Genomic DNA, 19,048 nt, shown 5'->3' on the forward strand with positions numbered 1-19,048 from the left:
TTACCTTTTATCAAAAATCGAAATGCATTCTTCGTTCATCATTATTGTAAAAAAAAAAAATGTCGAATAAAATATTTTCTAAACTATCGAAAAATGAAAACTACAGTAGAAGTATAGCAGAAAAATTAAAACTACCAAAAAATATTAGAGAATTATAAGAATAATTAGAAAAACTATTTTTAAAATCGAAGAAGAGAAACGACCTTGAAAGGGAAGTTGAAATCAACGAGGAATTTAGAAGGAAAGTATGTGGGAGTACATAGTGAAAGAAAGGTCCTTGATTAATCACAAGCGATACCATGTACGTATTTTCGCTTTCTCAATGTCTCTTTCTCTTCGTCTGACATACACATATATAGTAAAAACGTGCGTGACGCAGCTTCTTTGCATTTTGTTACAATTTTGTATTTGGCTTAAAAAACATACCGAAATTTTTTCCAGTAAAAATAAATTCACAATATCAGAATTGTAAAGTTCCAATATAGAATGATTTCGCATCAGAAATTTATAATTAGGGTACAATTTAAAACAATACCAAACACTCGAAAAATAATACAAATTAAAGAAAATAAAATTTCTACTCACCGAAACCCATGCGCACTTCCTCCTCGTCATCGCTGTCAATATGTTTAATCCCAGCCACCTCAAACGTTCTAGCCTCCTCCTTTTCCGAATTACACTCGCAATTTTCATTTCCACAATCACAAGACTCGTTACCACAACGACAACCAAGTAATGGATCATCAGTGTCAATATTTCTGCACGCAGTACAAGGAAACGTTAAATCATCCAACGAGACTCTTTCAATTTTTCTCTCCACCGTCACAAGAAGCGATTGAATATAAGCCGGTAGTTCATCATCAGCAATTTGATCTGGATGTAAATTTTCCAATCTCTCAGAAGCAGAATCTTGATTTAATCGCGACGATTCCTTACACAAAACACTCTCCAAATATGATGGTGTTTTAAGATCATTAGCTTGAAGTATACGACATCTTGTCTCACAACGACTTGTCTCCTTCCACTTTTCCATTGTCGATGATGAAACAACTTTGGCGTTTCTTCGAACACGTGATCTTGTCTCGATACTGTTCACAAATTCACCGGGTAGACTAGATTTCTTTGTGACAATACATCGACTACTGCTTGTTGAACGACGACAATCGTTATTTCTAATATCGTCTTTCCATGTATCAACACTTGATGATGATTTTGATTTAACAACAGCAGTAAGTTCGTGATTATTTTCAAGTGATAATCGCGAGCATTCAAGTCTCTCTGATGATCTACTACTCTCGTGATGATTATCGGCGCTTGTTTCCCATGTTCGCGTACGAGTTTCCTCGCGCGATCTACGACGAGGTCGCCACTTTGAACTACTCGAACTTGTTTGATGATTGCTGCTGCTGCTATTATTATTATTATTATTATTATTGCTATGATGATGTTGATGATGAACCACTGTACTCGATGAGGTGGAAACTTTATGCGAAGTATCGCGCCAATCCATGAACTCGTCCTCCCGGTCCCAGCCGAGGAACCCTGGGGCCCGCATCGACGAGGCTCGCCACACTAGGGCTATCTAAACAGTCAAAGAATAGAAAAATAATTATTAAAGTTTGGTTGGCTATTTTTTTTATCACTATGCTATTTACACGGCAAATAATTAACGCTTTGGCGTCTGTCTGTTTGTTGTAAACTATAGTTCGTCTACCACAGCAACGGTATCCATAGCAACGCTTTCTATAGCAGCGGTTATTATGGAGTAACAGTTTCCTTAGCAACAGCTTCCATAGTAACGGTTTCTATAGCAACGGTTTCCTTAGTAACAGTTTCATAGCAACGGTTTCTGTAGGAACAGTTTCCATAGCAACGGTTTCTATAGCAACAGTTTCCATAATAACGGTTTCTATAGCAACGGTTTTCTCAGTAACAGTTTCTATAGCAACGGTTTCCTTAGCAACAGTTTCCATAGTAACGTTTTCTATAGTAACGGTTTCTATAGCAACGGTTATTATGGAGTAACAGTTTCCTTAACAACAGCTTCCATAGTAACGGTTTCTATAGCAACGGTTTCCTTAGCAACAGTTTCCATAGTAACGGTTTCTATAGCAACAGTTTCCGTAGCAACAGTTTCCATAGTAACGGTTTCTATAGCAACGGTTTCCATAGTAACGGTTTCTATAGCAACGTTTTCTATAGCAACGGTTTCCATAGTAACGGTTTCTATAGCAACGGTTATTATGGAGTAACAGTTTCCTTAACAACAGCTTCCATAGTAACGGCTTCTATAGCAACGGTTTCCTTAGCAACAGTTTCCATAGTAACGGTTTCTATAGCAACAGTTTCCGTAGCAACAGTTTCCATAGTAACAGTGTCTATAGCAACAGTTTCCTTAGTAACAGTTCCATAGCAACGGTTTCTATAGGAACAGTTTCCATAGCAACAGTTTCCGTAGCAACGGTGTCCCTAGTAACAGTTTCTATAGCAACGATTTCCTTAGTAACAGTTCCATAGCAACGGTTTCCATAGTAACCGTTTCCATTGAAATGGTTTCCATAGTAATAGTTTCCATGGCAACGGTTTCTATAGCAACAGTATCCATAACAATAGTTCCCGTAGCAACAGTTCCATAGCAACGGTTTCTGTAGGAACAGTTTCCATAGCAACGGTTTCTATAGCAACAGTTTCCGTAGCAACGGTTTCTATAACAACAGTTTCCATAGTAACGGTTTCTATAGCAACGGTTTTCTTAGCAACAGTTTCCATAATAACGGTTTCTATAGCAACGGTTTCCTTAGTAACAGTTTCATAGCAACGTTTTCCATAGTAACGGTTTCTATAGCAACGGTTTCCTTAGTAACAGTTCCACAGTAACGGTTTCCATAGCAACGGTTTGTAATCAGGATTAATACAACAGCCACGAAAACTTTTAATACAAAAGCTAAGCGTCTGCATCTGCTTCTTTGGCCGATATTTTTTTTAGGTTAGAAATCTCGTGAATTGACAAGTACAAGTAGTGCCAATTGTGTGACACAAAACTACAGCTAATGGCGGCAAATTTAAAAATTGTACAAATAAACTGACGATTTCTAATAACAAAAAAAGAAAAATGATTTTTAAAATCTACTTCTTCTATTTGATTAAGCATATGATAAAATTTAAATTTCTATTTAAATTTATTTATTTGATTAAACTGTTTATTAAAGACATAATTAGATTTTACTCTATAAGTATAAAAAAAAAAAAATTTCTTTCTATAAAAATTTGCAAACTGATTAATTATGATAAAAATGTTTTCTTTTTTTTCCTTCCTGAAAAAACTTGTCATTCCTGTCTCTATTCACATAAATATTAAATTGATGTCGCGCACTTGTATTATATACACTTCCTCATAAGAGAATTTCAATCTTGATAAATTCGAATCGATTTATCTCATTCATGAAATTATTTTCTAGTTTAAACTATATATTCAATTAGAGAATGAATGTTAAAGTTATTAAAGGTGTTATGCTAATTTATGGACACATGATTTTTTTTCTTCTTCTTCTTCCATAATCCCTATATATTATTTATTAATGTCGTTTCTATATAGCTATAGGGATAAAATTAACCCACAATTAAGAAAACATTGATTATATTACGGTACACAGGAATGATAAAGTGAATATAAAACCTGCTTAGCCAGTAATAAATGCAAATTTTCTTTTTTAATGATTCTAATTCAAAAAATAAATTCTATATGAAAAAAAATGTATTATCAAGAAAAGAAGTATATTTTAAAATATGACAAAAATTTTTATTTCTAAATTTAAGTTATAACTTAATCGAAAAAAAAATTGATATTATTTTATAGAAATAGAATTTTTTTTTTCAAAAGAAAATAAGACTTTCTCTTTTACGTTTGTGAAAATTATTTCTTGAGATTGAAAAGGTTCTTCCGTTTCCCTTTGTTTTCCAAGTGAACAGTAACATATTCTCATTAGGTATTGTCAAGAGATCTGTTATACCAATTTTAGTATAACAGGCATTACAAACGATAGGAATTTAACCGACGTGTTTCAACCGCAAGCAAACTCTCAGGAAGTAATCTTGAAAACAAAGAGTAACAAGGACAACATACATATATACGTATACAATTTTGTGTGGTGCGGTCATCGCAAAGCTCGTGAGAAATAAAAAATCTCGCAGCATCACACAAAAGGAAAGTCGTGCATGTAAAACAACATATACATATATATATATACCTCAACAGTGTTTTCTTCCACGTTTTCAGCGTCTGCTGCCGTTGTTGCGGAAGGAGTTTTCGCAGTTGCGACCGCAGCTGCACTCCTGATGCAAAGGTAACATTCCCCAAGACGTAATGATGATGCCTCAACTTCTCCTAATCGTAAGACAAGACCACTTCCATTTAGAGTCAGAGGCCAACCTTTTGGAACCACAGATTCATTTCCCTGTAACAGAAAAATAAGAAAATTTTTTTTTAATAATGATTATAATTTATCATATTCTAATTAATATTTGTCCTGTTTGCGTTAAAATTAATTTCTTTATAATATTAATTATTATTTACTATACCTAATTTATTTATTAGTATTTCCTACTTTTTACTAATTTCTGTATTCATAATCTGTTATCAAATAATTTTATTCGCAACAAATCTGTTATCAAATAAATATTCATTTGTGCCAACAATTTTTTATTTGTAACAAATCTGTTATTCAATAAATATTTATTTGCATCAACAAATTTTGATTTGTAGCGAATCTGTTATTAAATAATTTTGATTTGTAATGAATCTGTTATCAAATAATTTTTGCTCATACCAAATCTGTTATCAAACAAATATTTATTTGTATCAAATAGTTTTTATGTCTAACAAATCTGTTAGCAAATAAATATTTATTTGTGCCAACAATTTTTTATTTGTAACAATTATGTTATTCAATAAATATTTATTTGCATCAAAAAATTTTGATTTGTAGCGAATCTGTTATCAAATAATTTTTGTTCATACCAAATCTGTTATATGAAACAAATTTTTATGTGTATCAAATAATTTTGATTTGTAACGAATCTGTTATCAAATAATTTTTGCTCGTACCAAATCTGTTATTCAATAAATATTTATTTGCATCAAAAAATTTTGATTTGTAGCGAATCTGTTATCAAATAATTTTTGTTCATACCAAATCTGTTATATGAAACAAATTTTTATGTGTATCAAATAATTTTGATTTGTATCAAATAGTTTTTATGTCTAACAAATCTGTTAGCAAATAAATATTTATCTGTATCAAATATCTTTGATTTGTATAGCAAATAATTTTTACTAAAATCAAATAAACAGCATTCAAACCAATAATTTCCGTAGTTGAAACAATTTTAATTGACCCAAAAATTATTTGGTTCAAAGAAATATTAATTTGATAGTAAAGCAACTGATTATTTGAATCAAATAAATTTTTTTGTTTCATTGTACTAAGGGTAGAATTAATATTCCGGTTCGACTCACCAGAATTCTAGTTATGAATTTTTTTCACTGGCAACAATTGTCATTATTTTATAGAAAGGTGATAATTTTGATAAGATGAAAATTTTGCGGAAATTGTTGTTATTATTATGCAAATATACATACACACATTTATATATAGATATAGAAGGAAAAAGTGAATCGTGAATGTTTCATCCTTCACGTTCACTTTCACCGCAACTTTCATATCAAAAGGCCCGATATCAGTCTTGTAAATATAGAGCAAGCGCGATTAAAAGAACTAAATGGTACCTCATATATTGAAATTGCACAATTTGAATTGAATTTTTTAAATGTATATGAAAATTTAGCTTTACAATATCGGTAATAGTTATTGAGTGTTAATGATTTAATAAAATACTGGAGAAATCTACGCAATGAATCAAAACTTTCATAAAGGCTATGAATCACCTTTCAAGCGTGAAGTTGAAAGCTGAAGATTTTAAGAACATCAGAACATTGCACCAGGAAAAGGCCTTTTCAAAAGTTGTAAAGGCGCAATGAGAGTATAAATATAGTAGTAGTAGTAGTAGTAATTATACTGTGATTTATACCCATTAAGAAGTCTAATTATGCAATATTTTTTTCTCAAATAGAGAGATAAAATTATATATATATGGGAAATTTGTATTTTTCGGCTGTTTGGATTTTCAAAAATTTCCAATTAATTAATTCCTGTTTTTCTTTTACTAAAATTTTTCAGAATTAATATTTCAGAAACTTTTTTTTTTTTTAAAGACGTTTGCATTTTTGTACATTAAGTTTATTTCGACGAAATTGTGTAAAGTGAGGTTTAAAATAAAACCGTCCAGTTGAAAATGATATGGAATGCAGGTTCTGGAATTTAATCAAGATTGAAATTGTGTCTCGTATGCAGAATGAAAGAGTGTTGAGTTATTTTAACTGAAGAATTTAACGGTCGTGTATTATAAAAACAGAAGAATGTAATATATTTATATATCAGTAAGTTGGTAGCAATGGGTGAGGTTCTTGGTAACTAGTAAACCATGTGACACTACAGGGTGGTCGTCAAGAAAATATCAGCACAAGATCAAAAATCCACACACGACTGGTAAGACTTGTTTTGAGGAGAAATTTTTTTTATTTGCGAAAAAGCATCTTTATTTGCAATGCTGTTTTGGCTTTTTTTGGCTTTTATCATTTGAATATTAATTTTATTGTAAAATTTAATTCCTCTAGGTCATTTTTACCTGAAATTTGATACAAATTTACATTTTTCCAATAGAATTGCTCCCACGTTCTTGCATAAGCAATTAGAAGGTGTTTTAAAGTGCACGTTGTAACAAAACACAGACCTCGCCCACGTCTATACTCCAGATAAGCAATTAGGCAGCAGTGGATATGACATAATTATTTGTTAGTGCCACACAGAACTGAATCGTAAATCGCAATGCAATTAGGGAACATTCACTAGTCTGCAAATTAATTATCCTTCAACGAATGACGACGTCTGCATTTCAACCGCTTGATGGTTTAATCTACACTGACAGATGGGAACGCCTATTACATTTCTTTTCATTTACAAAAGATTTATATATTTTCTCCAACTGCTATTTAAAAACCTCCCGCGCAATAAAAAATACAAATTCAAAAACCATTTCTATTCGTTTGTGATTACTATCATTAAAGAAACCCAAGTTCATTGACAGTGATGATTTGCAGTTTATTTATTATTTTTACCCTTCAATCACGTGTGTGTGTGTGTGATATTATTTTTCCAGATGAAAGAAAAAAAAAAAAACAATAAACTAGTCTAACAAGTTTTCTTGATTAGATTCTAATATTATTGACTAGATGATAATTTATCGTTGTCATAAATTATAATTTATCAGTTTTCTAAAAGGATTATATTACCGATGGATGTTAATTGACGGCTCTCACTTTCTTTCTATCAAAATGTACAATAAATAAATTGATACCATATATATATATATATATATATATATATATATATACAATCATTCTTCTAAACATGGTCATGCGTCGAAGGTAATGTTAATTAAATAAATTTTTCATCTTAAAATTCAACACACCCTGTGTTGTTCTTTTTCTTTTCTTAAATTGATTGATTTGATTGAGAGTGATTTCGTGATGAAAAATTATATTAAACAAAGATTAAACCACGCCTTAAAATGCTTCAATTATACCAATCCTATTTCCTGTATAACTATCTCACCATCTACTATAATCTCCTTCTCTCTTTTTTTCTCTCTCTCTCTCATCGTATGACATTAAAATTGGCCAATTTTACCTTGACCTTAGACTATTTTTATATTCTCCTTTATTTCTTAGGCAAATTAAAAAAATTCAGTTTTCAATTTGAAAAAAAAATTGTAGTAAAAAAAATGTTGTGCTCACGTGGTGATGGGGCAAAATGAATTTAAAAAAATATGTTGAAAGATCGATTACCAACAATCATTTTATTGGAGGGACAATATACGTTTGTTTATATCGTGATATGCAACTGCACCTCATAAGGTCCCGCCTTGCAAAAGAACATCAGTAAATATTATATCTGATGAAAGTTGCCATAAAGTTGATCTTGATCGGCATCTTTTAGTGATCACACAGAGGAAAAGAGAGAGAGAGAGAGACTTGCAAGATTTCAAATCGACTCGAGAAGAAAAAAAAAGGCCATCTTTACCTTCGACATTGGAAACTTTCATGCTCGTGTTGTTGTTACGATCAAATTAATCGACATGACACGAGTACTTTCCGCAATGTCGTCGCCTTGCAACATGAATGCTTTCATCTACAAAACAGATGTATATAAAATATTCACTATAATAATTGTATAATTTTACTACAATTTAATGTTGTCAATTTTGAATAAAATTGAGTATTGTAGAAATTAAATTTCAAATTAACTTTTTAGAATCAATGAAATTTAGTTATGGAAGTAATTAGAATTTAGTAACTGAAGCTCTTTATTCTATATTCTAATTAAGTAGAATTTTATTGAAAAAGTAGAAATGTACCTGTTTTACCGACTGCTGATAGTACAGAGCAAAACTGTTTTGCCGACTGTTGATAAAACAGAACAAACCCTGTTTTACCATCTACTGATGAACTAGGACATATTTGTTTTACGTTAAAAACAGTCGAATCTGTTTAATCGACTGATAATACAGAGCAAATCTGTTTTGCCGACTGTTAATGAAACAAAGCAAATTTATTCTGCCAATTGTTATTGTAAGAAACCAAACCTGTTTTACCGACTATTGATAAAACGGAGTAAGTCTGTTTTGCCGACTGTTGAAGAAAGGAAAGCAAATCTGTTTTACCGGCTGCTGATAAAACAGAGACAAACCTGTTTTACCAACTGTTGATAAAGCAGAACAAATCTGTTTTACCTACTGCTGAAAAGCAGATTAGCCTCAAAATCAGTAATAATTCTACACTTTTCAGTAAAATATAACAGAATATCAAGTGGAAAACTGTCTTGAATTACAATTAAATTAATAAAAACTTTTGTTTGAAAAGTAAAAATATATTTTTAGTCTAACCAGCCTAATTTTTTCTCCCCCCTTATATTAATTACCGACTAATGAAAGTAATACCATCGAGGAATTAGTGTTCCGTGAGAAACAACGCACGTTGAGTTTGTTCTTTCTTTTTCCTTTTTTTCAAAAAAAAAAAAAAAGAATAGGGTGTATTTCTTGTAGTAAAGCGCTTCTTCCGTGAAGCACAATAATTCCATGATAAAAAGGGAGAAGAAAGAGAGAGAGAGAGTTAAAAAAAAAAGTAAAGAGGCCTCGTTTAAGGCAGTAATGCAATTCATTATCGCGGCATCTTCAACGACGCGGTGTTTGCTGCTGCCTAGATGGCGAACAACAAAAACCAATACACTTACACCAGAATATATATATGTATGTATAAAACCTAAGTCTGCAATGCATTTGTGAATTACGATCTGCAAAAGTTGCGTTGCCACTGCGAGTGTTAAATATAATAAGTTCCAAGTCCCGTTTTCCAGCTCATATATATATATATATATATATATATATATATATATATATATATATATAATCGATTGGATGATTTATGTTTTGAGTCACAAAGGAAACTATTGCCCTATTGTCTCGAGTGCACATTTTTAACCTCTACTCTAACAATATTAAAATAGCGTGAATTTTTTTTTTTTTTTAAATTATATTTGTTACTCTATGCACATTGTACGTGCTATTACTGTAAACATTATTACAATAATATACGCCCTATTACAATATGATACACTATTAAATAATATATAACACCATACTTATATATTAAGTAATAGTATTCAATAAAATGAGATTAAATCACACTATAGAAAAAAAAAAGTCTCGCATTGTATAAATAACAAGATTGATTTCTCCTTTCAACCGGAATCAATTATAATTTTTCTCCAAAAGTAATTAATTTTAATTATAATTTGCAATGTAAATTATAAAATTTTATACTACTCTTAATTCGCTTAAAAAAAACTCGATTTTGATTTGAAAATACATATAATAGAATAAACAATATTAATTCAAGGAAAAAAATAATTGAAAAAAAAAATAAATTCAAGTGAAAATTGTAATTATAATTAGATAAAAATGTGATGACTATGAATTTTCTTGAGCAAATATTTTATAGACGCGTGTACGAGAGAGAGAGAGAGAGAGAGGGACTTTATTGAATCTCTTCCGGGACTTCCTTTGTAAGGAAATTACGGGATCGCCGTATATGTTTAAAAGTTATAAAGGCGATATCGCACACACAATACACCCGGTGAACATCACAAGAGAGTGGAGAGAGAAAGAGAGAGAGAGAGAAGAGTATGCGCGCTTTTAAAGCAACCGCGCGCGAGTTACTCTCCCAACTATATAATAATGACAATATATATATATGTATATATAGTATATATGAAAGCGTTGGACGCACGCTTATAAAACCGGCTTTTATAACTTATAAGGCACAACTTCTTCACTATGTCAAGATGAAAATACACACGCCTTTTGTTGCGGAAGTGTGGGTGTCAGGTGGACGAGGTCACCAAGTTTTGCACTATAAGCTTCCTTCCGTGAAAAAATATATATATATAAACATCATATTATTGCAAATTTCTCGAATGGAGAGTCCATCATTTAAGCCTTTTTTTAAATCGTAAATGATTTTCACTTATTTCCGGTTAGAAATTTTCCAAGATATTCATTTTCAATATTTATTTTCAAATCCTTTGACATTTCTTTACTTTTGATTCTATTTTTTTTAAACTTAATTCTTTTTTTGGCCTAATATATATTTACTTTCAGTTTTATTCCGCCTAATGGATATTTAATCTAATTCGTGTTTAGCAAATCTATATTGAACCTAATTTTTATTTAACATAATTTATTTTTGATCCCATATTTATCAGAGCCGAATTTTTTATTGGCCCAATGAATATTTAACCTAATACGTATTTAGCCTGATCATCATTGAATCTGATTTCCTTTTCGCCTAATATGTATCAGGCCCCAATTCGTGTTTAGCGAAATTTTTATAGGACCTAATTTGTATTTAATCTAATTCCTTTTTTGCCTAATATATATCAGGTCCTAATATTTATTTGGCATAATGAATACTGAACCTAATTATTAATTAACTTAATTCCTTTTTGATCTAATACATATAAAGCTCTATTTCTTGTTTAGCTTAATTTTTATTGAACATAATTCGTATTTAACCTAATTTCTTTTTTTCCTAACGAGTATCAGGCCCTAATTCGTGTTTAACCAAATGTATATTAATCCTAATTTTTATTTAACCTAATTCCTATTTGACCTAATAATTATCAGGCCCTAATTCTTTTTTGTTCTAAAGAATATAGAACTTAATTCGTGTTTAGCATTATCTATATTAAACCCAATTCGTCTTTAACCCAATTCTTTTTTAGCCTAGTATGTATCAGGACCTAACTCGTGTTTAGCCAAATTTATACTAAACCTAATTTTTATTTAACTTAATTTCTGTGTCGTCTAATAATTATTAGGCTCTAATTCTTATTTGGCCTAATGAATAATGAACCTAATTCTGATTTAACCGAATACATTTTTGGTCTATTATGTATCAGACCCTAATTAATGTTTAGCCTATTTTTTATAGAAACTAATTCGTATTTAGCCGTATTCCTTTTTGGGCTAATATGTATCAAACCCTAATTCTTATTTGGCCTAATGAATATTGAACCTAATTCGTGTTAAACCTAATCTATATTGAACCTAATTCGTACTTAACCAATTTGTTTTTAGCTTAATATGTATCAGGTCCTAATTTATGTTTAGCTTAATTTTTATTGAATCTACTTCGTATGTAACCTAATTCCTGTGTCGTCTAATAATTATCAGACGCGAATTCGAGTTTAGCCAAATTTTTATTGAACCTAATTTTTATTTAACTTAATTTCTGTGTCGTCTAATAATTATTAGGCTCTAATTCTTATTTGGCCTAATAAATAATGAACCTAATTCTTATTTAACCGAATACATTTTTGGTCTATTATGTATCAGACCCTAATTAATGTTTAGACTATTTTTTATAGAAACTAATTCGTATTTAGCCGTATTCCTTTTTGGGCTAATATGTATCAAACCCTAATTCTTATTTGGCCTAATGAATATTAAACCTAATTGGTGTTAAACCTAATCTATATTGAACCTAATTCGTACTTAACCAATTTGTTTTTTAGCTTAATATGTATCAGGTCCTAATTTATGTTTAGCTTAGTTTTTATTGAACCTGCTTCGTATTTAACCTAATTCCTGTGTCGTCTAATAATTATCAGACCCGAATTCGAGTTTAGCCAAATTTTTATTGAACCTAATTCGTATTTAACCTAATTTAAATTATATTAAATAAAATAAATAAATGTGAGATAATTTTTTGTTTTGAAAAATTGACCTACATTCAGGGGAAAATGTCAAAACATTTATATTGAGCAATTTAATTAAAGGATACAAATTGAAGGTGTGTGAAATATTAATAATAATCGTTCCAACGAACAATGAAGTTTCTAATAATACAGATTTGAGTTTAGTTCACGTGAACACACATAAGCTTAGAAAATACGAGAGAGAGAGAGAACATTATAAACGCGTTGAAATGCATAATAAACTTTACTCGATGAAAACACAGCGTGAACATTTTGATAAACCGCAATACAGCTATATGTCGAGTTTGTGGTATAGATTACATAGAAGAAGAGGAAGAAAAAAAAAAGATGAAGAGAAGAAGAAGCTTATATGACTTCTCTCGTTTAAAATGCAGATTAGACCACGGTTGCCCTTTAAATATATAGAAACCGACAAATTATTTCCTCACTGTCTACTTATACATGGAATGATGCAAAAAACATTTTTTATAATATTTGCAAAACTAGGAAAAAATATAAAAAAATAGGAAAAAATATACAAAATACAAAAAAAATGTACAAAATACGAAAAAATATCCAAAATTATTAATATTTATAATAATAATATTTATAATAACAATAATATTTTTATTTTGAGAAAATTCTTTTATCTTTGATATTAAGAAAAATTGTTTGTCAAACAAAAAAAAAAATACTGCAAAGTTAATAATATGCTAATGAAGTGAACGTTATCGATTGATATGAGGCAATCAAATCGATCGATCGATCTATCGGAATATTACCAAGGAGCGCAAACTTCTTTTCCGAGTTCCTTTAATAATTATAATAATAATAATAATACGCCCACCAACGTTGCAAATTCTTATATTGGCAATACTCGAGCCAATTAAAACAAATCGCAAAAATATCATGTGTGTGCATATATATATATATGCACCTGCGATATAATCGCGAATGCGTCGACGTTTACGATCGATTGACTCTATTGGGGGTTTTATGCCATTCGTGTGCGGTTCAAGCGCGTGGGAAGTCGTTTCAAACCAGTGTCAATGACAATCCACGCGACAAACGGTGCAACTTTATATAAATATTGACATGACAGAAATGTCTCAATTTTTTTTGCAATTAATTTTTTTGAAAAGCAAGATGAATTGATTATTTTTGCACACTCTTCTCTTGATTCGCTTCTGTATATATATATATATATATATATATATATATATATAATATACCGATTAACCGATTCACGTGACCAAGTGATAATAAATTATTGCCGTACTGCATTAATTACTTTCGCAGTAACACCGTGGGAAACGTTTTCTATATAACCCCAACGACGAGAAAAAGTTTCCATTGACATTGAAATATATCAGCGTTGCGAGGCAACATCATTTTATATTATATATACACTATATAACTATATATATTCAGTGCGAACTGCTTTCAATGTTTGGTGTTAATTAGGATGTTCGATATTGTGTTCTTTTTTTATTGCAAATACTTTTCGCAAGTTTACTCTCACAAAAATAATTTTTAATAATTAGGAATTAGGTTAAACACGAATTAGGTTCAATATATATTTGGCTAAATACGAATTAGGGACTAATACTCATTAGGCCAACATGGAATTATGTTAAATACGAATTAGGTCCAATAAAAATTATGCTAAACACGAATTAGGGCCTGGTACATAGTACGCCAAAAAGGAATTAGGTTAAATAATACTTAGGTACAATATTCAATAGGTCAAATAAGAATTAGCGCCTGATATACGTTAGTCCAAAAAGTAATTAGGTTAAATACGAATTAGGTTCAATATAAATTTGGCTAAACACAAATTAGGGCCTGATACATATTAGTCCAAACAGGAATTAGGTTCAATAAGAATTTGGTTAAACAGGAATTAGGGCCTGATACTCATTAGGCCAATATGGAATTATGTTAAATACGAATTAGGTCCAATAAAAATTAGGCTAAACACGAATTATGACCTGTTAATTACTAGACAACACAGGAATTAGGTTACATAAAAATTAGGTTCAATATATATTTGGCTAAACGCGAATTAGGGCCTGGTACATAGTACGCCAAAAAGGAATTAGGTTAAATAATACTTAGGTACAATATTCATTAGGCCAAATACGAATTAGGACCCGATATTTGTTAGTGCAAAAAGTAATCAGGTTAAATACGAATTAGGTACAATATAAATTTGGCTAAACACGAATTAGGGCATGATACAGATTAGTCCAAAAAGGAATTAGGTTCAATAAGAATTTGGCTATACACGAATTAGGGCATGATACTCATTAGGCCAACATGGAATTACGTTAAATACGAATTAAGTGCAATAAAAATTAGACTAAACACGAATTATGGCCTGTTAATTATTAGATGACACAGGAATTAGGTTAAATAAAAATTAGGTTCAATATAGTACTTAGCTAAACACGAATTAGGGCCTGGTACATAGTACGACAAAAAGGAATTAGGGTAAATAATACTTAGGTACAATATTCATTACGCCAAATAAGAATTAGGACCTGATATTTGTTAGTCCAAAAAGTAATCAAGTTAAATACGAATTAGGTTCAATATAAATTTGGCTAAACACGAATTAGGGCCTGATACAGATTAGTCCAAAAAGGAATTAGGTTCAATAAGAATTTGGCTAAACACGAATTAGGGCCTTATACTCATTAGGTCAACATGGAATTACGTTAAATACGAATTAAGTGCAATAAAAATTAGGCTAAACATGAATTATGGCCTGTTAATTATTAGACGACACAGGAATTAGGTTAAATAAAAATTAGGTTCAATATAGACTTTGCTAAACATGAATCAGGGTTTTATACGTATATTAGGCCAAAAGGAATTAGGTAATTTTCTGAGGAAAAAATAACTTTAATTTCGATCAAGGAACGACATACCAAGGAAGATAAAAAGAATGATGAATATGTGATAAAAAAAAAAAGTAAAAGAACATTATATTTGTTCCTGAAAGGAACTAACGAGTTGTCACAAAAAAAAGAATATATGAAACACTTTCGTTTTCGAATGTGTATATGAGATGAAACGCCCAAAGTCGTTAATCTTCGCGGGTCATTCACCGTGCGCATATTATAAAAGCACCAAAAGAATATATATGATTTTCAACTAAAGGTAATCTTATTTTTTTAATCCCCTGAGGGTCGAACATCTTTAAATATAGAGAAAAATATAGAAATTTTAAATTTTAAAATAGAAAAATACAAATAAAATAAAATATATAAATAAAATAATATAGAAATATATATATATGTTGCAATACGACACACATTATATCTGATGTGACATTTCATGAAAAATATGACACGCCTCGGATGAATTAAAAATTACGCGCTAAGGAGTTTTATAATAATTATTATTATTATGATCATCATCCGTTCTCACGGGCGCGCGGTATAATTATTATCACTATTTGTTATCTTTTAAATGCGGTATAAGGTCGAGTATGAGGTCAAATTATTGAAAGAGGTGCCGCATGATTTTCCGGACCATCGCAAAATCTTCACATCGTTGCACGCTTTTAAGGTGTCTCGACTAATATGAAAAAAAAAAATATCAGCAAAAGTAATTAACCTGAGAAAGTTTCAACGACGACAACAACGACGAAGACGACGACGACGTGGATTTACCATCATTATCGTTTATATATTTTCATTATATAACATTGACAAGATAACGCCTAATGTATATGGCTGGAAAAACTTTTCCATTAGCCATTTACTATGCCTTTCGAAACTAATTAATTAATTAATAATAATAACAATAATAAATTAAATAAAATCGTTTTAGAACTTTTCAATTTATAATTGTTTAATAATAATAATAATTTTTCATAAAAAAATATTCATAACACCAACAGAATAATAATAATAATTTTGTAATAATATTATTGATTTTTAATGCAAGAATATTTTTTATAATGAAAAAAGAATTTTTGTAATAAAATGAAAATGTACAGAAAAATTTGGTGACTAAAAATAATATATTTGGAACTTGGGGAAAAATTGAAAATAATTTTTTTTTTTTTTTGTGTCAAGATCGAAGAATCTTGGACGTATGTATATATTGCTGAGAATAACAAGGAACCAATCAGAAACAGGATGCTCTTATCTGAGGGAGTCTGGCTCGTTAACGAAGAAGCCGATAATATATAATGATTGACAGTCGCATAATTAAGTGATGATGTGCTTTACTTGTTCTCTCTCTCTCTCTTTTTTTTCTCTATGTATAATTTTATCGATAATATCCTTGAAAATTAGCCTTCACTTGCCAAATTTCGATTAATTATTATCTTTGATAAATTTCCCCAAAAATAAATATAATATTAATAAAAAATCTCTACTTGAAAACAAAATTTGTAATAAAAAACATTGAATAAAAAATAAACAGTAAAAAAACGAGCAAAAAAAGAAAGGAAAAATAAAAAAAAAAAATTCAAAGAGATATATAAAAATGAATGAAAAGAAACTGGATAAAAAGGGTCAAAAGCCGCTTATCAGTGACATTCTAGGTTTCGTATAGACTATAGCCAGAAGCAAGATCGCTTCGCGAAGTAAACGGACAATCAAACCCGGAACACGTAGCACGCGAGACTATAGACTAAGCTTCCTCTCCCGTTGAGCCACAAACAGAGAGAGAGAGAGAGAAGCTGCATAATAATCTCAGTGTCCAAGTCTTCGAGAGTACTTGGTGGTCATGCTTGGACGCAGTTGCCAGCACGCGATAGACTTACAAAAAAAAAAATAAATAAATAAAAACTAAAAAAAATTACTGTAATGACTATATAGAGATTCTAAGTCTCTCTCTCTCTCTCTGCGTGCACCTGGAGAACACCTCCAGGGCCCAAAAAGAGATACCACCCAGTTGGCCTCTTTTTCTCTTCGACTTTTTTTTTTTTTTCTTTTTTCGTAGTCCCTCCTTTTCCTTCTTCCTCTTTCATTTCTCATTCCACATGCAAGGAATTACATACATACATATATATATTTCTTGTAAAGAACAAACTTGTAACCATATAACGATATTATATCGTTTTACATTCTTAATGTCTTGGAACCAATTTAAATGTTTGTTGCATTATTAATTTCCTATGTAGTTTTTACACGCAATTCAGTACAGTAAGAAACTAACGTTACATATTATACGTATTCTTCTTTTTTTTTATAACATCAAGTGTTATTTGATTCCACAACTTTGTTGTATAATCGCTTCTGGGAAATTCTTCTCAAATTATAGAATTAAATCGCCAATTCAAAGAAGAATAAATATCTTTGTATTAGTAAATTCAATAGTCATTCAATTTTACTAATTTTTTACTAATATTCGTTTATTCTTTCTATATTTGTAAATTTTCAACTATTTAACCTAATTCTCATTTAGCTAAATGTATATTTAACCAATTTTTATTTGGCCTAATGTATATTTAAACTAATTCTAATTTGGTCCAATGTATATTTAATCTAATTTGTGCTTAACCTAATCTATATTGAATCTACTTCGTATTTAAACTTATTGATTTTTGGTATAATATTTATCAGGCCATAATTCTTATTTGTCCGAATGAATATTTACCATAATTCCTGTTAAGCATAATCCATATTAAAACTAATTCATATTTAACCGAATTATTTTCTGGTTTAATATTTATCAGACCCTAATTCGTATTTAATGTTATTCCGTTTTGGTCTAGTATGTATCAAGCCCAAATTCGTACTTAGCCTAATTTATATTGAAATTAATTCCTTTTTTTGGATAATATGTATCGGGCCCTAATTCGTGTTCATCCAAATTTTTATAGAACCTATTTTTTATTTAGCCTAATACCCGTTTCGTCTAATAATTATCAAGCCCTAATTCGTTTTTAACCAAATTATTATCAGACCCTAATTCGTGTTTTGATACATTTTTATTGAACCTAATTCCTTTTTGGACTAATGAGTAACAGACCCTGATTCGTGTTTAGCCAAATTTTTATTGAACCTATTTTGTATTTATCCTAATTACTTTTTCGACCAATATATATCAGGCCCTAATTTTAATTTGGCTAATGAATATTGAACTTAATTATTATTTAACCTATGTCCTTTTTGGCCTAATATGTATCGGGCCCTAATTCGTGTTTATCCAAATTATTATAGAACCTATTTTTTATTTAGCCTAATACCCGTTTCGTCTAATAATTATCAAGCCCTAATTCGTTTTTAACCAAATTATTATCAGCCCTAATTCGTGTATAGACCAATTTTTATTGAACCTAATTTGTATTTAACCTAATTCCTTTTTGGTCTAATTTGTATAAAGCCCTAATTCGTGTTTAACCAAATCTATATTGAACCTAATTTTTATTTCACCTAATTCCTGTCTAGTAATTATCAGGCCCTAATTCGTGTTTTGATACATTTTTATTGAACCTAATTCCTTTTCGGACTAATGAGTAACAGACCCAGATTCGTGTTTAGTCAAATTTTTATTGAACCTATTTCATATTTAACCTAATTACTTATTCGACCAATATATATCAGGGCCCTAATTTTTATTTGGCTAATGAATATTGAACCTAATTATTATTT

At 30.1% G+C, this 19,048-nt stretch overlaps 1 protein-coding gene across 1 annotated transcript in view; it reads right to left on the reverse strand.

Annotated features, from left to right (window-relative positions):
* The window catches only part of LOC127282032 (uncharacterized), a 347,280-nt gene that overhangs the window by 159,777 nt on the left and 168,455 nt on the right, over window positions 1-19,048 (reverse strand). Inside the window, exons 4-5 of the mRNA XM_051306104.1 lie at window positions 4,248-4,454; window positions 586-1,582 (exon numbers count right to left, since the gene is read on the reverse strand). Of these exons, the coding sequence (XP_051162061.1) occupies window positions 586-1,582; window positions 4,248-4,454 (1,204 nt within the window). The remainder of the gene's footprint in view (window positions 1-585; window positions 1,583-4,247; window positions 4,455-19,048) is intronic.

This window comes from Leptopilina boulardi, unplaced genomic scaffold (assembly GCF_019393585.1).
Source record: "Leptopilina boulardi isolate dan_hultmark-lab unplaced genomic scaffold, ZJU_Lbou_2.1 LbouV2_278, whole genome shotgun sequence".
Lineage (NCBI taxonomy): Eukaryota > Metazoa > Arthropoda > Insecta > Hymenoptera > Figitidae > Leptopilina > Leptopilina boulardi.